Source organism: Melanerpes formicivorus, unplaced genomic scaffold (assembly GCF_026170545.1).
Source record: "Melanerpes formicivorus ecotype bairdi unplaced genomic scaffold, bMelFor1.0.p_v2 SCAF_101, whole genome shotgun sequence".
NCBI classification, from domain to species: Eukaryota; Metazoa; Chordata; class Aves; order Piciformes; family Picidae; genus Melanerpes; species Melanerpes formicivorus.
This window is the reverse complement of record NW_027142453.1, coordinates 401,213-425,737: the sequence shown is the minus strand read 5'-3', so window position 1 is coordinate 425,737 and position 24,525 is coordinate 401,213. Positions and strand designations below refer to the sequence as shown.

Genomic DNA, 24,525 nt, shown 5'->3' with positions numbered 1-24,525 from the left:
GGGTTGGTGAAGGATTTCATTGCTTGTGAATACTAGCTAGGTCAATACAGTGAAAGGGAACAAGTACAGACATAATTGAAGCTCTACAGGATCATTTAAGTCAGTGGAATAGTACTATTGAACATTAATGGGGCATAAGTTCAGCAATTTGCAGAGCTGTATAGCTCTAGGCTAGACCTACACTAGATTACATCTCAGCCATGGGAATGGGCTGCCCGGGGTGGTGGTGGAGTCCCCATCACTGGAGGTGTTTAGGAGGAGACTGGATGGGGTGCTTGGTGCCATGGGTTAGTTGATTAGGTGGTGGTGGGTGATAGGTTGGACTTGATGATCTCAAAGGTCTCTTCCAACCTGGTTAATTCTATTCTGAAACCAGTATTAATAGTATAGATGGTATAAGATATATAGATATATAGATGGTATAAGAGCAAGTGCAGGGTCCTGCATCTGGGTGGAGGCAATCCCAGGCACAAATCCAGGCTGGGCAGTGACTGGCTGGAAAACAGCCCTGAGGAGAGAGACTTGGGGGTGCTGGTGGACAAGAAGCTCAACAGGAGCTCTCAGTGTGCACTTGCAGCCCAGAAAGCCAATCAGATGCTGGGCTGCATCACGAGAAGTGTGGCCAGCAGGTCAAGGGAGATGATTCTCCCCCTCTGCTCAGCTCTGGGGAGACCCCACCTGGAGTACTGCCTCCAGTTCTGGAGCCCCTATTCCAAGAGGGATGTGGAGGTGCTGGAAGGTGTCCAGAGAAGGGCCAGGAGGATGATCAGAGGGCTGGAGCACCTCTCCTATGAGGACAGACTGAAGGAGTTGGGGCTGTTCAGTCTGAAGAAGAGAAGGCTCCCAGGTGACCTCATTGTGGCCTTCCAGTATCTGAAGGGGGCCTACAGAAAGGCTGGGGAAGGACTTCTCGGGATGTCAGGTAGTGATAGGACTAGGGGGAATGGAATGAAGCTGGAGGTGGGGAGATTCAGGCTGGAGGTGAGGAGGAAGTTCTTCCCCATGAGAGTGGTGAAGCCCTGGAATGGGTTGTCCAGGGAGGTGGTTGGGGCGCCGTCCCTGGAGGTGTTTAAGCCCAGGCTGGATGAGGCTGTGGCCAGCCTGATGTAGTGTGAGGTGTCCCTGGCCATGGCAGGGGGGTTGGAACTAGATGATCCTTGTGGTCCCTTCCAACCCTGACTGATACTGTGATACTATGATACTATCAAAACCATGGTAACAAGAAGTCTAAACCTAGCAATGTGAGCAGGCAGGGAGTCCAGCCTAAGGTTTGGAAAGCTGCTCAATGACATTATGGCATCCAATTAGTGCATTACAGTATTTCACAATTGGACCTTGAGCAATAAATGGCTAAGTGGAAAAAAAGCAGTTGATACATGTGTGAAGTTAGGATGAAGCAAAAGCCTTAAACCCTTAGACTTCTGTATTGTGCCAGTTCTAATCCATTGTTTGCAACTTAAAGCATTATTCCATGATGTCTTCAGTGCCTTGCATGCAGGGAAAAGGAAAGAGACCCATCCCATCTTTTCTCCACAGCACATAATTACTGACTGGTATGGAAGTATTGCTAGTTAAGAAAGAATGTACTAAGGTCTGTGAGCAGTTAAGAGTGAAAAATAAAACTGCAACCCAGGTTTTGGGGGCTCTGTCTTAAAGTGTGAACATCTCAGACCCACATAATTTTGCCTTGTGCAATGGAGTTTCTAATATTTATTCACATGAGGGTTTTTCTCTCTTCTTCATGGAAGTAAATTACCTTCCCTCTGCAGCAGTTTGCTGCTGTTTGCATTCTGAGAAGAGAAACTACATGCATAAAATATTGAGGATTATTAGGGTTCAAAACACTTGGCTTCTTAACACTAAACCATATCCTTCAGGGAACTCTGAACATGCATACTGTCTGCTGAGGAAGTTTGCAAGAGTCTTATTTCATGAATGTTGTGAAAGGCTCATGTCACCATCCCTCACCTTCATGAGGCAGCACTGCCTGGTGAAGTCAGAGCATTGCTGGGAGAGTGTGGGAGCCATTCCCCAGGGCCTTTCTGCCTTTCTCAAAGGAATGTGCATGTCATCAAACATCAAGGGCTGGCTCTTCACAGGAGACAGTGGCTTCATTTATAGCTGCACAAAGCTCATGCAGAGTTTTGTGCATTTTGAGTGGAGGGTAGTGCCTTACTCTGAAGTTGAAAGGCCTTGGCTTTTGATGCACTGCTGTATGCAGAGGAGATAGTAAGTGTGTTTCTTACCAAGGTTAGATGCCCCTTAGAATCAAAGAATCATAGAATCAACAAGGCTGGAAAAGACCTCAAAGATCATCAAGTCCAACCTGTCACCAACACCTCATGACTACTAAACCATGGCACCAAGTGCCACATCCAATCCCTTTTTGAACAGCTCTGGGGACAGTGACTCCACCACCTCCCTGGGCAGCACATTCCAATGGCTAACAACTCTCGCTGGGAAGAACTTTCTCTGCAGCTCAAGCCTAAACCTCCCATGATGCAGCTTGAGACTGTGTCCTCTTGTTCTGGTGCTGGTTGCCTGGGAGAAAAGACCAACCCCCACCTGTCTACAACCTCCCTTCAGGTAGTTGCAGAGAGCCATGAGGTCTCCCCTGAGCCTCCTCTTCTCCAGGCTAAACAATGCCAGCTCCCTCAGCCTCTCCTCACAGGGCTGTGCTCAAGGCCTCTCCCCAGCCTCCTTGCCCTTCTCTGGACACGTTCAAGTGTCTCAATGTCCTTCTTAAACTGAGGAGCCCAGAACTGGACACATTACTCAAGGTGTGGCCTAACCAGTGTTGAGTCCAGGGGCACAATGAATTCCCTGCTCCTGCTGCCCACACTATTTCTGATGCAGGCCAGGATGCCATTTGCCTTCTTGGCCGTCTGGGCACACTGCTGGCTCGTGGTCAGCCAGCTGTCACCCAGTACCCCCAGGTCCCTTTCTGCCTGGCTGCTCTCCAGCCACTCTGACCCCAGCCTGTAGCTCTGCATGGGGTTGTTGTGGCCAAAGTGCAGCACGCAGCACTTGGACTTGTTGAATGCCATCACAATGGACTAAATGTTACAGTTAATTCATCCTGAAGGTGACACAAGCATGGACCACAGTGGCAAGGTTCTCATTCAAGAAGAGAATGAAGTAGCTGAAAGTGAACAATGTTTTTTCTGGGCCTGAGCATTCTGTGTAAGAGTAGTGATGAAGCCAATAATGTGCCCACACAGTGGATTGTCCCAATAAGCAGAGGGAGCCTTTGAAAGTCAGGATGTAGTGGTAGTCTCACTGCACTGATGCTGAAAAATAGACAGATTAGCCTGGCATGAGTCTGTAGACTCTGAAAGGGTGATTACAGCTGCTCTTTCAAATGAATTGTTGTTGTCTTGTTCCATGTATGGAATGTTAGCTTGTGTGAGTTGGGCAGTGAATGTCACTGTGATGTTCTGTAGTTGTACTTTGCATCCTGTCTGTATTGGTTTTGCTTGAACTTGCATAACCACACAGACACATGGAGGCAGTCTGGCACTGTCCTGCTGAGATGTTGCATGGATCATCTGCTCTTTGCTTTTTCCTTAGATAAGAGTTCAATCAGCCCAGCATCAGCTAATGTTGTAGCCCACCAGACTCTTGCTGTTCCTATGGGAATGGTGAGCAGTCACAGGTGTCAGTCTCAGTAAAGAGCTCCTGGGACTTGATGGGGGAAGATGAGCAAAGGAATACAAGGCCAGCTGAGGACTTCTAGATCACAGTATCACAGCATCACAGTATCGCTAAGGTTGGAAGAGACCTCGAGGATCATCAAGTCCAACCTGTCACCACAGACCTCATGACTAAACCATGGCACCAAGTGCCACGTCCAATCCCCTCTTGAACACCTCCAGGGATGGTGACTCCACCACCTCCCTGGGCAGCACATTCCAATGACTACTGACTCTCTCAGTGAAGATCTTTCTCCTCACCTCAAGCCTAAACTTCCCCTGGTGCAGCTTGAGACTGTGTCCTCTTGTTCTGGTGCTGGTTGCCTGGGAGAAGAGACCAGCCCCCTCCTGGCTACAACCACCCTTCAGGTAGTTGTAAAGGGCAATGAGGTCACCCCTGAGCTTCCTCTTCTCCAGGCTAAACAACCCCAGCTCCCTCAGCCTCTCCTCACAGGGCTCTGCTCAAGGCCTCTCCCCAGCCTTGTTGCCTTTCTCTGGACACGTTCAAGTGTCTCAATGTCCTTCCTAAACTGAGGGGCCCAGAACTGGACACAGTAATCAGAAACAGCTTCTGGTTAATCTTTGGAAGGCCTTACTTTGATCATCCAGCACATGTGTACATCCTTTGCTTCTCTTTGTAGTTAGATGGTAGTCTTCTGTCAGGGCAACAAATTAGGTCTTCATGCTCCAAAGCAAGGCCTGCAGTAGGAGCACTACAACACAGAGACTAGCAGATGCTGTTGGATCTGGCTCACTACTGCCTGTAGCCTTCCCTAAAGGAAAGGAGGGAAGCAGATCATTATTTCAGAGAGCTTATCTCTGTCACCTCTCATGTGAGGGCTTGACTGCATTTCAAGTTTCAGGGCAGTGAGGAAAATGCCCTTCCTGATGGAGGTGTCGGTCAGAAATAGGTTGATGTAGTCTCAGTCTCTACAAGAAACTGAACTTCCAACAGGATGTGTTTCTCAGAACATGTTTACAGCAGGGACAACTTCCATCACAGCAAAGACACTGTTTATAACCAAACATTTTGATTTGATTTTCCTGCAGCTAAGATAACCTTTTCTTAAGCCCACTTCTGATTTAAGTTCTGTGATAGATAGGAAGAAGGCTGCTTCTGGAAGAGATTTCAGTATAACCTAGACAGATGGATTTTCTTTCTGCACAATAAGAAGCTATCCACAGGAGTTTGGCACTGTTGAAAGAGCAGGGGTTTCTGCAGTAGCAAAGTTAGTAGCAAAGGTTCTGAGTTTAAATTCAGGTGAGTGTGCAGTTGTGAATAATTCTGGAAAGAAGACTGTAAGACACCAACCAGACTGAGGAGTTGAGTGCTCTGTCCTCAGGATGCAAGAGATTGCCATAGAATCGAATAGAATCAATAAGGTTGGAAGAGACCTCAAAGATCATCAAGTCCAACCTGTCACCCAACATCTCATGACTGCTAAACCATGGCTTCAAGGGCCATATCCAATCCCCTCCTGAACACCTTCAGGGACAGGGACTCCACCACCTCCCTGGGCAGAACATTCCAATGGCTAACAACTCTCTCTGGGAAGAACTTTCTCCTCACCTCCAGCCTAAACCTCCCCTGGCACAGCTTGAGACTGTGTCCTCTTGTTCTGGTGCTGATTGCCTGGGAGAAGAGACCAACCCCCACTTGGCTACAACCTCCCTTCAGGGAGTTGGAGAGAGCAAGGTGGTCTCCCCTGAGCCTCCTCTTCTCCAGGCTAAGCAACCCCAGCTCCCTCAGCCTCTCCTCACAGGGGTTGTGCTTTATACACAACAGAGCCCTCTCTGCCACCACCCTCAAGAGCTTCTCTGCTCAGTGTGGCCAAGGCAGGCAGAAGGAGAAAGGCAGGTCTGCAGGCACTACCTAAGAGCTAGGCAAGAACAGACAAGTTCCACACTCCCTTTGGAGAAGACTGTGTTCAGACTGGGTATGAAGGCATCAAGTGCATGCCACGGACATCTCACCCTGGACTGCTTAGCAGATTATCATAGTATCATAGTATAGTATCATAGTATCAGTCAGGGTTGGAAGGGACCACAAGGATCATCTAGTTCCAACCCCCCTGCCATGGGCAGGGACACCCCACACTACATCAGGCTGGCCACAGCCTCATCCAGCCTGCTCTTACACACCTCCAGGGATGGGGCCTCAACCACCTCCCTGGACAACCCATTCCAGGGTTTCACCACTCTCCTGGAGAAGAACTTCCTCCTCACCTCCAGCCTCAATCTCCCCAGCTCCAGCTTCATTCCATTCCCCCTAGTCCTAGCACTCCCTGAGAGCCTGAGAAGTCCCTCCCCAGCCTTCCTGTAGCCCCCTTCAGATACTGGAAGGCCACAATTAGGTCACCTGGGAGCCTTCTCTTCTGCAGACTAAACAGCCCCAACTCCTTCAGTCTGTCCTCATAGGAGAGGTGCTCCAGCCCTCTGATCATCCTCGTGGCCCTTCTCTGGACGCCATCCAGCACCTCCACATCCCTCTTGGAATAGGGGCTCCAGAACTGGATGCAGTACTCCAGGTGGGGTCTCCCCAGAGCTGAGTAGAGGGGGAGAATCACCTCCCTTGCCCTGCTGGCCACACTTCTCCTGATGCAGCCCAGGATCTGATTGGCTTTGTGGGCTGCAAGTGCACACTGAGAGCTCCTGTTGAGCTTCTCCTCCACCAGCACCCCCAAGTCTCTCTCCTCAGGGCTGCTTTCCAGCCAGTCACTGCCCAGCCTGCATTTGTACCTGGGATTGCCTCCACCCAGATGCAGGACAGATGCAGATTGTGTCTGCATGGCTTGTGCTCCAGAAGGGCTGGTGACTGTGAGGCAAAATGTTAGGGTGAAGTATTGACAGGATTATTGACAATTGAGGATCACATACATGAGTGGAGCTGTGGACCAGTTTGCAGTGATAGGCTGCTTCCTACGGTAACGTGAGAGGTTGCCTCTACTCAGGCATCTGAAGTGCTTCTAACAAGCAAATTCCACCTCTTCACCTCCCTCACACTTCCTAGCTTCACTGAGTGGCTTGTTTGTAACCAGTTAATTGTTCAAATGATGAAAGTCCCTGGAAAGTCACCCATTTATCTCAAGGCCATCGTTTCCTGTGTAGCTGTGGGTTGAACAATGTGTATGTTGGAGAGGAAGTTTGTTTGCATTACCTTTCTCTCTTGGCTTTTTAATGCTGCTTTGTTTCCTTTGCTCAGTGTGCTGTCAACTACTTTGTCTACCTTGGCTTGTAGCTTCAAAAAATACTCTTTTCAGTATCTTCTCCCTTTCTGCATTTCCTAAGTTTCACATAAATCACCATGAACAAACTTGATTTTCCTGCCTGCCACTTACTGTTTGCTTTAGCACTAGTTACCTCTTGAGGAGCCAATGTGATATTGCACCATTTCTAGGCTTTTAACAGTACCAAAATGGATCAAGGGATAGATGATCATTTCCTGCCAAGCTGAAAGAACTTCAGAATTCTTGTCATTCTTGTCTCAATTGTAACCAGATTGCTTTATGGCAGCGTTTTCCTTTTCAGCACTGTTGCTCAATGTTCCTTTTGTAACCTCAGCAAGAACTGTTGCTTGCCCAATAGATTTGTACCTCAGAGCAGGAGGAGTGTTAACAAACTGGCAGTGAAATTCAGAGGCAGGGACAAATACATAGTTCAAAGTACCTAAAATAATACTAGCCCAGTGTTAACACACCACTTGAAGTGATGTGTACATTTATTTAGGCTTTGCTTTTTGTGGGGTTTTTTTGGTTGGGTTTTTAATTGTAAACCAGGCAAAATGAATAGCTGAGGGGAGAGCAACTGGTGTCATTGGGCTGGACCTGAGCAAAGCCTTCCACACTGTCCCGCACCACATCCTGGTCTCCAAGCTGGTGACACATGGGTTTGATGGGTGGAGCACTAGATGGATAAGGAACTGGCTTGATGGCCGCACCCAAAGAGTGGCTGTCAATGGCTCCATGTCCCAGTGGAGGCCAGGGACAAGCAGAGTCCCTCAGGGATCAGTCCTGGCACCAGGCTTGTTCAACATCTTTGTGGGTGCCATGGACAGTGGCATTGAGTGCACCCTCAGCAAGTTTGCTGATGACACCAAGCTGTGTGGTGCAGCAGACACGCTGGAGGGAAGGGAGGCCATCCAGAGGGACCTTGACAGGCTGGAGAGGTGGGCACAAGCCAACCTCAGGAGGTTCAACAGGAGCAATCTGCATCTGTCCTGCATCTGGGTGGAGGCAATCCCAGGCACAAATGCAGGCTGGGCAGTGACTGGCTGGAAAGCAGCCCTGAGGAGAGAGACTTGGGGGTGCTGGTGGACAAGAAGCTCAACAGGAGCTCTCAGTGTGCACTTACAGCCTGGAAAGCCAATCAGATCCTGGGCTGCATCAGGAGAAGTGTGGCCAGCAGGTCAAGGGAGGTGATTCTCCCCCTCTACTCAGCTCTGGGGAGACCCCACCTGGAGTACTGCATCCAGTTCTGGAGCCCCTATTCCAAGAGGGATGTGGAGGTGCTGGAAGGTGTCCAGAGAAGGGCCACGAGGATGATCAGAGGGCTGGAGCACCTCTCCTGTGAGGACAGACTGAAGGAGTTGGGGCTGTTCAGTCTGGAGAAGAGAAGGCTCCCAGGTGACCTCATTGTGGCCTTCCAGTATCTGAAGGGGGCCTATAGGAAGGCTGGTGAGGGACTTGTCAGGATCTCAGGGAGTGATAGGAGTAGGGGGAATGGAATGAAGCTGGAGGTGGGGAGATTGAGGCTGGAGGTGAGGAGGAAGTTCTTCCCCAGGAGAGTGGTGAAGCCCTGGAATGGGTTGTCCAGGGAGGTGGTTGAGGCCCTGTCCCTGGAGGTGTTTAAGCCCAGGCTGGATGAGGCTCTGGCCAGCCTGATGTAGTGTGGGGTGTCCCTGCCCATGGCAGGGGGGTTGGAACTAGATGATCCTTGTGGTCCCTTCCAACCCTGAATGATGCTATGATACTATGAAATTATTAACTAAGACAGTGGTTTCTTCAATGATGTTCAAGGCTAATTGAGCAGATAGATCTTTAGTTTGTAAGCAGACACAGTTGTCAGAAGCCTTACCAGCTAAGGCAAATACCTTGCTTGGCCACCATTGACATAAATAAGGGCATATATTTATGGTGCTGTGGGGTACTTAAATCTGTGCTTGTACAGGCATCTGCTGCATGCTATCCCTGTTAGCAAGCTCTGTGTGTGTATACATACATGTGTATATGTGTGTGTATCATATATGTGTCCTGACTGATGGAGAAGGTAGAGCCCCTGGATTACACTCTTAGACACAGTGCAGGTAAGGGACATGCTTTCAGGAGAAATAAAATGGCTTAACATCAGTCTGCAACTGCTAATTATAGTGTGCTGAGACAGATACATGGAATACATAGAATAGAATACATAGAATAGACCAGGTTGGAAGAGACCTTCAAGATCATTGTGTCCAACCCATCAACCAATCCAAGCCACCCAAACAACTAACCCATGGCACCAAGCACCCCATCAAGTCTCCTCCTGAACACCTCCAATGACAGTGACTCCACCCCCTCCCCAGGCAGCCCATTCCAATGGGCAATCACTCTTTCTGTATAGAACTTCTTCCTAACATCCAACCTAAACCTCCCCTGGCACAGCCTGAGACTGTGTCCAGTTCTGGACCCCTCAGTTTAGGAAGGAGGTTGACTTGCTGGAATGAGTCCAGAGAAGAGCAACGAAGTTGGTGAGGGGTTTGGAACACAAGCCCTGTGAGGAGAGGCTGAGGGAGCTGGGGTTGCTTAGCCTGGAGAAGAGGAGACTCAGGGGTGACCTTCTTGCTCTCTCCAACTCCCTGAAGGGAGGTTGTAGCCAGGCTGATGTTGGTCTCTTCTCCCAGGCAGCCAGTACCAGATGGTGTGGTTTGGTTCTGCAAGAGCTGTTACTCCAAGTGCTTTGCAGAGCGTCTTCTGCATTGATTAGATTTGGTTCACACTTTCTGAGGGTGTCCTTTGCAGCCACTGAACAGCTAGACACTTTAAAACAACAACAACAAACAAAACCAAACCACCCAAACCAAACAAAACAAACAGCTAAAGAACCAGAAAGTAGCTTCCAAGTAGCACTTGGATGGCATACCAGCACAGGGTAGCAGCCTTAGCTGCTGCTTTCAAAACTGCAGCAATTGCGTTGATCTTAATCCTTCAGGCTCCAGAAGGTTTCTTCATGGATTAAGGAGCTTGCCTGATATCTGCTCTGATATTTTTAATCTTTTCTCATGGCAAGTGTCAGCTTTCTTTTCCTTATCTTTTCCACTTGCATTGCTGATCTCTGTAGACTTCCCTGGGTTGAGCTTGTATCTATATGCATATAGATGTTGACTTGCTGGAACGTGTCCAGAGAAGGGCAACAAAGCTGGTGAGGGGTTTGGAGCACAAACCCTGTGAGGAGAGGCTGAGGGAGCTGGGGTTGCTTAGCCTGGAGAAGAGGAGGCTCAGGGCAGACCTTATTGCTGTCTACAACTCCCTGAAGGGAGGTTGTAGCCAGGTGGGAGTTGGTCTCTTCTCCCAGGCAACCAGCACCAGAACAAGAGGACACAGTCTCAAGCTGTGCCAGGGGAGGTTTAGGCTGGGTGTTAGGAAGAAGTTCTTCATAGAGTGATTTGCCATTGGAATGAGCTGCCCAGGGAGGTATTGGAGTCACTATTACTGGAGGTGTTTAGGAAGAGATTGGATGGGGTGCTTGGTGCCATAGTTTAGTTGATTAGATGGTGTTGGGTGATAGGTTGAACTCAATGATCTCAAAGGTCTTTTCCAACCTGGTTAATTCATAGTATAGTACCATAGTATCATAGTATCATTCAGGGTTGGAAGGGACCACAAGGATCATCTAGTTCCAACCCCCCTGCCATGGGCAGGGACACCCCACACTAGAGCAGGCTGGCCAGAGCCTCATCCAGCCTGGGCTTAAACACCTCCAGGGACGGGGCCTCAACCCCCTCCCTGGACAACCCATTCCAGGGCTTCACCACTCTCATGGGGAAGAACTTCCTCCTCACATCTAGCCTGAATCTCCCCACCTCCAGCTTCATTCCATTCCCCTTAGTCCTATCACTACCTGAGATCCTGTTCTACTCTACTGTTGTGCTTTGAGCCTGGTAACAGCTGGGTTACTGGAGCTGCTCTTGCTAGAGTAATCTTGTGGAGCTCAGCTGGAGGCCCTTCCCAGAGGTCTCAGCTGAGAGAGACCTGGGAAATCCTCTATGAATTTTCCTTTGCTTGTCTGCTGCTGCATTAAAACAGGGAAATGCAGCTCCCTGTGCAGTTGGACTACTGCCAGCAGCAGCATCTGCATCCACATTGCCCCATAGCTCCAGGATCATGTAAGTCCTGCTTTGGTAAGCCTTTTCTGTTGTAGCTGGGATAACCAAGGCATGGTTTTAAACTGAAATTTGGAATATGCTGAGTCTGATCTGGATGATCAGTGGCTAAATGCTGGCAAGCAGGATTTCACAGAGCTGTGAAAAGTAAGTACTATGTGGGCAGAAGGTAGATACATAATCATAGGTAACCCTTACAGCACAGCTGAGGACCTGTCTTCAGAAGGAAGAACCTGCAGTGTTGTGCATGGCCTTGAAAGTACAAATGTTGACAGTCAATTGCTTTCCACCTACAGTGATTTTCAGCAGGGGCATTAATAAGCTGGGAAAAAGACAAGACAATTGGTGTTGGGGTTTTTCTGGCCAGTGTCAAGTAGAATTTAGAATTTAGAATAAACCAAACCAGGTTGGAAGAGACCTTCAAGATCATCGTGTCCAACCCATCAACCAATCCAACCCACCCAAACAGCTAACCCATGGCACCAAGCACCCCAGCAAGTCTCCTCCTGAACACCTCCAATGATGGTGACTCCACCACCTCCCCGGGCAGCCCATTCCAATGGGCAATCACTCTCTCTGTATAGAACTTCTTCCTAATATCCAACCTGAACCTCCCCTGGTGCAGCCTGAGACTGCGTCCTCTTGTTCTGGTACTGGCTGCCTGGGAGAAGAGACCATCATCTGCCTGTCTACAACCTCCCTTCAGGTAGCTGTAGAGAGTGATAAGGTCACCCCTGAGTCTCCTCTTCTCCAGGCTGAGCAACCCCAGCTCCCTCAGTCTCTCCTCAGAGGGCTTGTGTTCCAAACCCCTCACCAACATCGTTGCTCTTCTCTGGACTTGTTCCAGCAAGTCAACCTCCTTCCTAAACTGAGGGGCCAAGTACCTTCAAGAAAACTCAAAAGAGAGCTTAAGACTGTAAAAGATAAGGAGGGCAGTCAGGGGAAAACACTGAAGAGAAGCAGGAAGGTTGGAGAAAACTTTGCAGAACATGCAGAAGGAATTGAATAGAATAGAATAGAATAGAATGATAGGATAGGATAGGATAGGATAGGATAGGATAGAATAGAATAGAATAGAATAGAATAGAATAGAATAGAATAGAATAGAATAGAATAGAATAGAATAGAATAGAATAGAATAGAATAGAATAGAATAGAATAGAATAGAATAGACCAGGTTGGAAGAGACCTTCAAGATCATCGCGTGCAACCCTTCAACCAATCCAACCCACCTAAACAAAGAAAGAATGGTGTGGCTTGGTGGAGCAAGCTGTGGGAGGGTGTCAGAGCAGTTGCCCTTCCCTTCCTCTTTCCCACCCCTGTGGAAATTATTTGCCTTACCAGGATTATGTTGTGGTTTGAGTCTTTTGTTTGGGGGTTTATCTGCATGACTGGACTCTGTGCATTTCAGCCACATCTCTAAGTCACCGTTGTCCACTGTAGCAGTGTACTTCGGCACTACAGCTGTTTTAACCCTCTTTGTTCTCTCATCTGCATGTGCATAGAAGATAATGTGGTACCCAGGTCTGGGAGCCTGTAACTGATGGAATCATTCCCAACTGAAATGATGTTTTGGGAATAAATTCTGTTTGTTTGCTTTACCAGAAGTAGTTTACAAGCCTAGCAGATAGAGAACTATTTGTTCTAGCAGTCTTGCTAGGACAAGGGAAGGTCCTGGCCATGGTTAGGGAACTGGGTTGCTGAATTCAGGTCAAGCCCAGTCCTCGTTTTATTAGGAGATCAACTGCTACCTCTTTTGGAACCACTGGGTAAATGACTTTGTGTTGCCAAGGGATTTTTCAAAAGTAAATCTGTAATCATTGTTCAAAACTCAGTGTGGAAGTCTCTTCTCCCAGGCAAACAGCACCAGAACAAGGGGACACAGTCTCAAGCTGCGCCAGGAGAGGTTTAGACTCGAGGTGAGGAGAAAGTTCTTCACCGAGCGAGTCGTTCGTCATTGGAATGTGCTGCCCAGGGAGGTGGTGGAGTCACTGTCCCTGGAGGCGTTCCAGAGGGGATTGGACGTGGCACTTGGTGCCATGGTCTAGTCATGGGGTCTGTGTTGATAGGTTGGACTCAACGATCCTCGAGGTCTCTTCCAACCTTAGTTACTGTGATACTGTGATATTGTGATACTGTGTTCTGACCCTATAATCTTTTCTAATCTTAACAGGACCTTACAGACTCCAACTCAAGTTCCAGTGGTTGTTTCTCCTGGAAATCAGCAGCTGCATACTGTAACACTCCAGACAGTGCCTCTTACTACAGTGATAGCCAGCACAGATCCAGCCTCATCAACAACACCCCAAAAATTCATCTTGCAAGCCATTCCTACTTCACAACCCATGACGGTTCTTAAAGAGAACGTCATGCTACAGTCTCAGAAGCCAGTCTCACCTCCTTCCTCAATTGTGCTGAGCCCAGCCCAAGTTCAGCAGGTGCTCACCAGCAGCGTGCAGACAGTTTGCAATGGAACAGCCAACATGTCTTCATCTCCATCCTTCAGTGCCACAACCCCTGTGGTAACGTTTTCGCCCAGCAGCTCCCAGGTGGTCGCTCACCCGCCGGGCACGGTGATCACTTCAGTTATTAAAGCACCAGAAACGAAACAAATTGGCATGCAGGGAGCGGTCAAAGAAGACGACAGCGACGACTTAGACGATACGGAGCAGTCGGAGCAGAGATTCCAGCAGCAGCCATTCGTGATGGTGGTGTCCAATTCCAATGGTTTCCCATCGAACGTGCAAGTGAAGCAAGAAAATGAGCCCTTGGAACCCAGTTCATATTAATAAATTTGAAAAGGAAAAAAAACACCCAAAAACCCAAAGAAGATGACCCTGTGGATGATTGTTTTCATGAATGTGATGGGACCTTTTCAGTTCTGTACATATGATTTTTGATTCCCAAGCAAGTCGTTGGCAAAGCTGCTTCATTGCTGCAGTTAATTGTTAGAATTCATAGTTTAGAGGGGGGGTTTTGATTTCTCTCTTAATTGCTAAATGTTATCCTACAGATGAAATGATCTAGTAAGTACTCCTGGTGTCAGAAATAACAGGCGTGTGGGAACGCGCTGTCGGCGCTCTGAGGGCTTTCTCCGGAGGCTGCTGGCCAAAGCGTCGAACTCGTTTTACACTGTACGTGTTTGGCCTGTCGCTGATTTACATGGCCGTGACATGTCGTTGTAACCTTTCCTCTTTAATCCAGACGTGTATCACTTGAGTTTTACAGTTACATCTAGTGGGACATTCTCATTCCATGTCTATGAATTTTGCTGATCGAGCATCGTGTTTCACCGCGGCGAATTGCGCCGGCTTCCGGGCTTCGATCTGCAGGTATCCTCCTGCGTTGATTTGTTCTTTTGCAGCACAAGCTCCTTGTGCGTGCAAAGTTGAATATACACTCCTGTTGAGAGTACACAAAGCATTTATTCCAGTAATGGACAAGGCCATTTCTATCTTTTATATGAAAACACCAGATATATTTAATTACAGAAGCTAACAGCATCACTACAGATGCAGACGTTTCATGCCATTTTGCGCCTATGGAGCTTAACAGTCTTGCTTTCTACTTCAGATTATTTTGTAAGGGGCAGGGGGAGGGAAATTAAATATATACAATTTATGCAGGCATTTGGAGATTAAAACTGCTAAGAGGAGTTCTTCATCTTCTTCATCTTCTTTCTTGTTCGTCTTCTTCTTTTCTTCTTCTTCTTTCTGCTTCTTTATCTTCTTTCTTCTTCTGCTGCTTCTTTCTTCTTCATCTTTCTTCTTTCTTCTTCTTTCTGCTTCTTCTTCTTTCTTTTCTTCTTCTTCTTTCTTCTTATTTCTTCATCTTTCTTCTTCTTTCTTCTTCTTCTTCTTCTTCTTCTTCTTCTTCTTCTTCTTCTTCTTCCTTCTTTTCTTCTTCTTTCTTCGTCTTTCTGCTTCTTTCTGCTTCTTCTTTCTTCTTCTTCTTCTTCTTCTTCTTCTTCTTCTTCTTCTTGTTCTTCTCCTCCTTTCTTCTTCTTTTTCTTCTTTCTTCTTCTTCTTCATCTTCGTCTTCTTCTCCTTCTTCCTTCTTCTTCTTCTTCTCCTTCTCCTTCTTCTCCTTCTTCTTCTTCTCTCTTTGTCTTCGTCTTCTTTCTTCTTTTTCATCATCTTCTTCTTCTTTCTTCTTCACCTTCTTCTTTTCTTTTTTTATTGTAAATAATGTACATTCAATGTCACAGGGAAGTTGTTTTGTTTTTTTTCCTCGGCTCTAATTTGTTTCCATACAAATTTTTGATAGATGCAAATAAGATCATTATGTTTAGAGGTCTAATGTTATATTGTATTCATATTACAGAGGGAATTTGTATTTAAAGACAAATTTTTAAATGACGGAGCCCCCCAACCCGTGGGCCCTTGTCTTTTGTATTTTTAATTGGTTTATTACAAAAATAAATCAAGTGGAAAAACATTCTGCTGCGTTGGTGGAGTCAGTGGAAAGGTTATTGTAATATCACAGCATCGCAGTGTCACCAAGGTTGGAAGAGACCTCAGAGATCATCGAGTCCAACCTGTCACTACAGACCTCATGACTAGACCATGGCACCAAGTGCCACATCCAGTCCACTCTTCAACACCTCCAGGGATGGTGACTCCAGCACCTCCCTGGGCAGCACATTCCAATGGCAAATGATTCTCTTTGTGAAGAACTTTCTCCTCACGTCCAGCCTAAACTTCCCCTGGTGCAGCTTGAGACTGTGTCTTCTCATTCTGGTGCTGGTTGCTAGAGAGAAGAGACCAACCCCTTCCTGGCTACAACCACCCTTCAGGTAGTTGTAGAGAGCAATGAGGTCACCCCTGAGCCTCCTTGTCTCCAGGCTAAACAATCCCATCCTCTCCTCACAGGGCTTGTGCTCAAGGCCTCTCACCATCCTTGTTGCCCTTCTCTGGACACATTCAAGTGTCTCAATGTCCTTCTTAAACTGAGGGGTGCAGAACTGGACACAGGACTCAAGGTGTGGCCTAACTAGTGCTGAGTCCAGGGGCACAATGACTTCCCTGCTCCTGCTGGCCACACTGTTTCTGATACAAGAAGGCTGGGGAGGGACTTCTCAGGATCTCAGGTAGTGATAGAACAAGGAGGAATAAAATGAAGCTGGAGGTGGGAAGATTCAGGCTAGATGTGAGGAGGAAGTTCTTCCCCGTGAGAGTGGTGAAGCCCTGGAATGGGTTGTCCAGGGAGGTGGTTGGGGCACCGTCCCTGGAGGTGTTTAAGCCCAGGCTGGCTGAGGCTCTGGGCAGGCTGATCTAGTGTGGGGTGTCCCTGCCCATGGCAGGGGGATTGGAACTAGATGATCCTTGTGGTCCTTTCCAACCCTGACTCATACTATGATACAGGCCAGGATGCCATTGGCCTTCATGGTTTCGTAGTCATGAGGTCTTGGATGACAGGTTGGACTTGATGATCTTTGAGGTCTTTTCCAACCTTGCTGATTCTATGATTCTACAACATAATTCTGGGGTGCTGTTCATTGCAGAGGTCATTGTGGCTTGTGTAAACACGACTGCTGGCCCAAACTGCCAGGGCTTCAAAACCTCACATATTGCAGCAATTCAGTGAAAGGTGGATTGAAAAGAAATGTGATGGCTGGGAAGATCAGAGGAATGCAGAAGTAAAGGAAATGTTTCTGTGATTGATCTTGTTTCATTGACTGATTTGTAAGGTTAAATTTAACTTAATAAGCATATGAGTACTGGAAAAACTAATGGGAGCAGACTGTGGCAGAGCTGGTTGGGAGTAGTTGAATAGATATAACTCTACAAACTGTTAGCAAATGAGCAGTTTTCTGCCACTGCTGCCCTGCTTCTTGGTATTGAAATCAACTGCCCTGTTGAATTCAGTGTTTCTTCCTTCAGACTTCCACACACTTAGGCATCCACCTGCAAATCCAATGTCCCTCATCCCACTTTCAGGAAGGCCAGCAGGATCCAAACTGAAGTGACTGCTGCCAGCTTAAGGGTGATTGTTTACCTGGCAGCGCTCCCTGCAGCTAGGGAGTGCTGGCAGGCACAAATCCAGGCTGGGCAGTGACTGGCTGGAAAGCAGCCCTGAAGAGAGAGACTTGGGGGTTCTGGTGGACAAAAAGCTCTACAGGAGCTCTCAGTGTGCACTTGCAGCCCGGAAAGCCAATCAGATCCTGGGCTGCATCAAGAGAAGTGTGGCCAGCAGGTCAAGGGAGGTGATTCTCCCCCTCTGCTCAGCTCTGGGGAGACCCCACCTGGAGTACTGCCTCCAGTTCTGGAGCCCCTATTCCAAGAAGGATCTGGAGGTGCTGGAAAGTGTCCAGAGAAGGGCCACGAGGATGATCAGAGGGCTGGAGCACCTCTGCTATGAGGACAGACTGAAGGAGTTGGGGCTGTTTAGTCTGCAGAAGAGAAGGCTCCCAGGTGACCTCATTGTGGCCTTCCAGTATCTGAAGGGGGCCTACAGGAAGGCTGGGGAGGGACTTCTCAGGATCTCAGGTAGTGATAGGACTAGGGGGAATGGAATGAAGCTGGAGGTGGGGAGATTCAGGCTGGAGGTGAGGAGGAAGTTCTTCCCCATGAGAGTGGTGAAGCCCTGGAATGGGTTGTCCAGGGAGGTGGTTGAGGCTCCATCCCTGGAGGTGTTTAAGCCCAAGCTGGATGAGGCTCTGGCCAGCCTGATCTAGTGTGGGGTGTCCCTGGCCATGGCAGGGGGGTTGGAACTAGATGATCCTTGTGGTCCCTTCCAACCCTGACTGATACTACTACTATGATACTACTACTGCTATGAGCATGGGTATGCTTTGTGCAAGTGTTATCTGGTACACTTCTCATGCTGAAGGCTGTTTTGGATTGATAGCACTGGAGAGGGAGGTTAGGGGTTTTAGTCAGACTATAAGATAGGGATGGTTCTTAGAAGTATTTCATAGTACTGGGAATCTTACAATTCATCAGGCTGAAAGGACCCTTGAAGGTCATCAAGATCATCTGCCATAAGCAGGAACATCTTTTAACTACATCAGGTTGCTCAGGGTCCCAGCAGGTCTGGCTTTGAATGGGACCATGGATGGGGCCTCCACCAAGTCCCTGGACAACCTGTTTCAGTAAGTGGCAATGCTTGACTTTAATGAGGGAAACTATTTTGCTGAATTACTGGAAATATGCAAATAAATCAACCACACCAAAAGGTGACAACCTTACCAACAAAACAGGTTGCCACAGATGGGACTGTTACAAAGGGGAAATGATTTGACAGCTTATATGTCTGTTGGTGGAGATCTCCAGTAGATAGTAATGCTTCCAACAGCAGACTATTGTGTATCATAGTATCATAGTATCAGTCAGGGTTGGAAGGGACCACAAGGATCATCTAGTTCCAACGCCCCTGCCATGGGCAGGGACACCCTACACTAGATCAGCCTGGCCACAGCCTCATCCAGCCTGGTCTTAAACACCTCCAGGGACAGGGCCTCAACCACCTCCCTGGACAACCCATTCCGACACTGAACGAAAATTGCTCCTTTCCCATGTACCAGCCACCAGCTGGATGTACCACTTCAAGCACAAGCCCTATGAGGAGAGGCTGAGGGAGCTGGGGTTGTTTAGCCTGGAGAAGAGGAGGCTCAGGGGTGACCTCATTGCCCTCTATAACTACCTGAAAGGTGGCTGTAGCCAGGAAGGGGTTGGTCTCTTCTCCCAGGCAACCAGCACCAGAACAAGGGGACACAGTCTCAAGCTGTGCCAGGGGAGGTTTAGGCTCGAGGTGAGGAGAAAGTTCTTCACCGAGCGAGTCATTCGTCATTGGAATGTGCTGCCCAGGGAGGTGGTGGAGTCACCATCCCTGGAGGTGTTCAAGAGGGGATTGGACGTGGCACTTGGTGCCATGGTCTAGTCATGGGGTCTGTGTTGTTGGACTCGATGCTCCTCGAGGTCTCCTCCAACCTTAGCGATACTCTGATACTGTGAGCTCTCCTACGTACGGCAAAGGAAGGGAGAAGCTGGAATCGAGAGCTCACATTTGGAGGTCGAGCAATTTCTCCCCTCACTGCTGCCTCTGGGGCTGTACCAGCATTGAAGCAAAGCACAGCCAAGCTGACAGCCCAGCCGCTGAGCCCGTCGCTTCCTGCACGCCTGTGAGGCTCCTGAGGACAAAAAGGCGCTGCTTTTTCTGGGGTGGTTGGGTTTTGTTTGTTTGTTTGTTTAGGGTGGTTTGTTTTTTTTTTTTAACGCGTTTCACCCTAATCTAAGGACCTATGTCACCCTTCAGGCTTGGGAGGGAGGAGCCGTCTGAGCGTCAGACAAGCCCAGTGCCTGCCGGGCGGGCTGCCCCCCCTGCGTCCCCCAGGCTTCAGCCTTCCCCCGCCTTCCCCTGAGGCTCGCACCTCAAATGGCGCACCTCAAATGGCGCCGCCTGCCCTTTCCTATGTCTGCCTGCATCCCCTTTGGGAAGCCTCGTCTGCGCTCCAGGGTAAGCTCCAGGGGACTGATGGTCGCCATCGGCCACGGCGCCCCGACGACAGGAAGAGGCGGGCGGGAGGGGCTGGGGCGCCGCTCTACCACGGGCGGTCCTCCAGCTCTATGGCAGGGGGCGGAGTCACGGGGCCTGGGTAGCCGCGGCTGCCCCGCCTCGCCCGGAGCGGCGCGGGAGGAGCCTGTAGGGCCTGGGCGCTCTGCTTCCCGTCAGGCCTTGCGCGCTTGCGGCCTTGGGGTTTGTTGCGCGGGTGCCTCGGTGGCTCCAGAAGTTTCCTGGGGGCGGCGGGCGGCATGGCGGCGGCTGCTCCGCGGTGAGCTTCCCCTTCCTCCTCCCTGCCGAGCCGCCCTCGCTCGCTCCCGCCTCGCTCCCTTACGTCGCTGTGTTTTCCTCGGCAGGTTCTCAGAAGCGGACGTTGACCGGGACCCGGAGGCAGCGGCGCAGGTGAGGGCGGCTGCCGGCCAGGCCGGTGGGGGCTCGCAGGCGGCGCAGGCCTTGCTCCTCGGGTGTTCGAAGTTTGCTGGTCTGTCACGCTGTTGGTGCCTGGGTGCTGGGGGCAGATGGGGCTGGCAGCGTGCCCTGCCGGTCTGGGAGGTGCGGGCCGCTGCTGAAGCGCCGCTCCGCTGCCCGCGGGGGCTTGCGGAGTTTCCCTTGGAAGCCTCTTGCGGAGCCCGGCCGCAGAGGGGCTCGCTGCGGTGCTGTCAAATGCCTGTGCTGCCTGCCTCGCAAAGAAGGAAAACACCATCCCCTCTGTACCAACTTTCTCTTCCCTTTGGCTGTGTGGTAGTTCCGAGGTCTAAATTAGTTTCTCTTTGGGCTTAAGAAGGCCCCAGACTTATTGGAGAAATGCGTTCAATCTTCATAGTATCAGTCAGGGTTGGAAGGGACCACAAGGATCAGCTAGTTCCAACCCCCCTGCCATGGGCAGGGACACCCCACACTAGATCAGGCTGGCCAGAGCCTCATCCAGCCTGGTCTTAAACACCTTCAGGGACAGGGCCTCAACCACCTCCCTGGACAACCCATTCCAGGGCCTCACCACTCTCATGGGGAAGAACCTCCTCCTCACCTCCAGCCTGAATCTCCCCACCTCCAGCTTCATTCCATTCCCCCTAGTCCTATCACTCCCTGAGATCCTGAGAAGTCCCTCTCCAGCCTTCCTGTAGGCCCCCTTCAGATACTGGAAGGCCACAATCTTGTTTTGTTTGGGTTTTTTTTTTTCTCCTATCTTGACCTATTTTTCCTTCTTTCTTTATTTTGTGGGGACCAGAACTGATGTTTATGTCAACTTGACATAAAAGATTAATTTCTTACAGTGAAAGCAGTCGTTCATTGGCACAGCCTCCCTATGGACATGATAGAATCCTCATCACTGGGGTTTCCACGAGTGGACAGAGTGCTACATGATCTCATCTTTCACACAAAATATTGCATGACATCACTTTTTGAGGTCCCTTCCAACCTGGCTGACTCTAGGATAAGAGCAAGGGCAGGGTCCTGCATCTGGGTGGAGGCAATCCCAGGCACAAATGCAGGCTGGGCAGTGACTGGCTGGAAAGCAGCCCTGAGGAGAGAGACTTGGGGGTGCTGGTGGACAAAAAGCTCAACAGGAGCTCTCAGTGTGCACTTGCAGCCCGCAAAGCCAATCAGATCCTGGGCTGCATCAGGAGAAGTGTGGCCAGCAGGTCAAGGGAGGTGATTCTCCCCCTCTACTCATATCTGGTGAGACCCCACCTGGAGTACTGCGTCCAGTTCTGGAGCCCCTATTCCAAGAGGGATGTGGAGGTGCTGGAAGGTGTCCAGAGAAGGGCCATGAGGATGATCAGAGGGCTGGAGCACCTCTCCTGTGAGGACAGACTGAAGGAGTTGGGGCTGTTCAGTCTGCAGAAGAGAAGGCTCCCAGGTGACCTCATTGTGGCCTTCCAGTATCTGAAGGGGGCCTACAGGAAGGCTGGGGAGGGACTTCTCAGGATCTCAGGTAGTGATAGGACTATGGGGAATGGAATGAAGCTGGAGGTGGGGAGATTCAGGCTGGAGGTGAGGAGGAAGTTCTTCCCCAGGAGAGTGGTGAAGCCCTGGAATGGGTTGTCCAGGGAGGTGGTTGAGGCCTCATCCCTGGGGGTGTTTAAGCCCAGGCTGGATGAGGCTCTGGCCAGGCTGATGTAGTGTGGGGTGTCCCTGCCCATGGCAGGGGGATTGGAACTAGATGATCCTTGTGGTCCCTTCCAACCCTGAATGATACTATGATTCTGTGGTTTTTTGCTTGTTAACATGGATTAATGGGCTTTCAGAGGTTGTTTTTACTTAAGACAGAGGCTTAATGAGAAGACAGACCTGGAGCGTGGATATGTATTTTGTGTTTAGCATACTTGGAAGGGGAGAGACTGTAAAGGTTAGTTCTGCTTGAAAAGAGTAGGTGGCAGAAGCATAAGATGATACTGAGTTATCTTTCCAGAAAGGAAAGAGTGAAGCTAAGTTTTACAAAGCTTTGTGGCTTAGGCTGTAGCTTGTAAAAGCTTTTTCAGAAGATGGATGACACCTGAAAAGCTGTATGGAACAACCAAACATATTTGGTGTGGTAAAACTAAATGAAGTCTGCAGAAGAGAAGGCTCCAAGGTGACCTCATTGTGGCCTTCCAGTATCTGAAGGGGGCTTACAGGAAGGCTGGGGAGGGACTGCTCAGGCTCTCAGGTAGTGATAGGACTAGGGGGAATGGAATGAAGCTGGAGGTGGGGAGATTGAGGCTGGAGATGAGAGTGGTGAAGCCCTGGAATGGGTTGTCCAGGGAGGTGGTTGAGGCCCTGTCCCTGGAGGTGTTTAAGCCCAGGCTGCATGAGGCTCTGGCCAGCCTGCTCTAGTGTGAGGTGTCCCTGCCCATGGCAGGGGGCTTGGAACTAGATGATCCTTGTGGTCCCTTCCAACCCTGAATGATACTATGATACTATGAAGCTCTAAAAAACAAAGTTAGTTTCCCATTGGGGAGGGCATGAAGGGTGGGAGGGGAAACACCAGGGTTTTTCCCCCCCTGTATTAATGTAATTTCTTTGCTTTTCTACTTTAGGTTTTGTTCCTTTACATGTTTAGTGCTTCAAAAATAATATGTAATACATTCTATAGGCAGTATTTGATATCTGGTGCAGTAATATCCCTGCTGTCACCATGTAGCCTTTTAAAACAGCACTGAGTTGAGCAGGGAGATTGGTTTTGATAATCTATGAACTGGTGAATCCCATCCCATAGCTCTGCACAGCATTTTGCTGACTTGGGAGCTTGGATCTACAGGTAGTGTACAATGTGTGCAGGACCTTAGGTGTGGTCTTTCAGCTTGTGTACTCAACGCTTCTAATCTGGGACATGATGCTGTGTAAATGGTGCTGTGTAATGCTTCCACGCCTGCCTAGTCTTGTGTCCAGTAAGCATGGCATTTCTGTACTCTGTCCTCAGAACTTCTCATTCCTTTAACTCTGGGAGGGCATGCTAAGGCTTTTTTCACCTGGGTCTGATACAGCTGAAAGATCCTCATCCATCTTCACAGTATCACAGTATCACTAAGGTTGGAAGAGCCCTCGAGGATCATCGAGTCCAACCTGTCACCACAGACCCCATGACTAGACCATGGCACCAAGTGCCATAAATACATACTGTCTGGATGATAAAAAGGTCAATTCTTTAAAGAATGTTTGTAGTCTTAAGTTTTCCAAGTAGGTTATTTATTATGTGGGGACTGAAAGCACCTTGAATTCATGTGAACTCCTCCCATTAGCATGGAGGGACCTGAAAGTTCCTGATGTAGTTAAAATAGGCTGGCCATTTGGTTGCATGGTAAGGGCCCTTTAGAGTCAAAATACATGGAAAACACATAGTATCATAGTATCATTCAGGGTTGGAAGGGACCACAAGGATCATCCAGTTCCAACCCCCCTGCCATGGGCAGGGACACCCCACACTAGATCAGGCTGGCCAGAGCCTCATCCAGCCTGCTCTTAAACACTTGAGTGTTTGTATGGACAAGGTCTAAGGTTGTTTTAAGTAACTGCTGCTAGTGTCCATCACCTGAAGTTCCTGTTACTGGTTAAGTATTACTTGGCTTTCTTCTCAAGCAGCTGTGTTAGAGGAGTAACTTCTTGTGTGTGTCATGTGATGGCAAAGCCAGTGAAGAGTTTAATACAGTTGAAAATGTTTGGGTTTCTTTGCTGTTCTGGGGCCAGGCCTACTTCTCTAGGAGAAGCTGTTCACATGTTGTCTGCTGGTTCAAATCAGTGCTTCTGTCATCAGTGAAACTCACAGGAAACAATGTTTGGAGTGAGAGGTGATAGGTCACAGAAGCAACTGCTTGTGAAATGCCTGCAGGGTTCAGTGTCAGAGTCAGACCCCACGTGTTTTTGAGGGTCAAATGTTGTACTTCACTTCTCAGCATAATATGAACCAATTTTAATGTGTGGGTTACCTCATGTCTGTACCAGAACAAGAGGACACAGTCTCAGGCTGTGCCAGGGGAGGTTTAGGCTGGATGTTAGGAAGAAGTTCTATACAGAGAGAGTGATTGCCCATTGGAATGGGCTGCCTGGGGAGGTGGTGGAGTCACCATCATTGGAGGTGTTCAGGAGGAGACTTGCTGGGGTGCTTGGTGCCATGGGTTAGTTGTTTAGGTGGGTTGGATTGGTTGATGGGTTGGACGCGATGATCTCAAAGGTCTCTTCCAACCTGGTCTGGTCTAGTCTAGTCTATTCTATTCTATTCCTTCCCATGTGGGATACCTACAGCCATGAGTATGTAATTATGACTTGCCTTTGAGCAGCTTTGAATCTTGAGGGGGGCATTGGTACAATTGGATCAAGTTACAATTGTCTACTGCCTGCCACTTTCTTCAGAGACCCCCAAGATTTTAGATGCACATACTGTACCTATGTATAGATTTATGTATCTTAGACTAGTAAGAATGTATGTGACTGCTAGAAGAAGCTGTTGTGGCTACTTCACTCTTGACTGATGTAAAGAGAAGACAGTGATCAGAA

The 24,525-nt window shown here is 49.0% G+C and overlaps 2 protein-coding genes across 4 annotated transcripts in view; both read left to right on the top strand.

Moving 5' to 3' along the window:
• ELF1 (E74 like ETS transcription factor 1) overlaps window positions 1-15,486 on the top strand; it is a 158,364-nt gene extending 142,878 nt beyond the window's left edge. For both annotated transcript variants that reach the window (XM_068166491.1, XM_068166492.1), the window contains one exon: window positions 13,223-15,486. In XM_068166491.1, the coding sequence (XP_068022592.1) occupies window positions 13,223-13,838 (616 nt within the window). In that variant the 3' untranslated portion in view covers window positions 13,839-15,486. The remainder of the gene's footprint in view (window positions 1-13,222) is intronic.
• A 4,231-nt stretch (window positions 15,487-19,717) lies between these two features.
• SUGT1 (SGT1 homolog, MIS12 kinetochore complex assembly cochaperone) overlaps window positions 19,718-24,525 on the top strand; it is a 54,357-nt gene continuing 49,549 nt past the window's right edge. For both annotated transcript variants that reach the window (XM_068166495.1, XM_068166494.1), the window contains exons 1-2: window positions 19,718-19,822; window positions 19,908-19,953. In XM_068166495.1, the coding sequence (XP_068022596.1) occupies window positions 19,803-19,822; window positions 19,908-19,953 (66 nt within the window). In that variant the 5' untranslated portion in view covers window positions 19,718-19,802. The remainder of the gene's footprint in view (window positions 19,823-19,907; window positions 19,954-24,525) is intronic.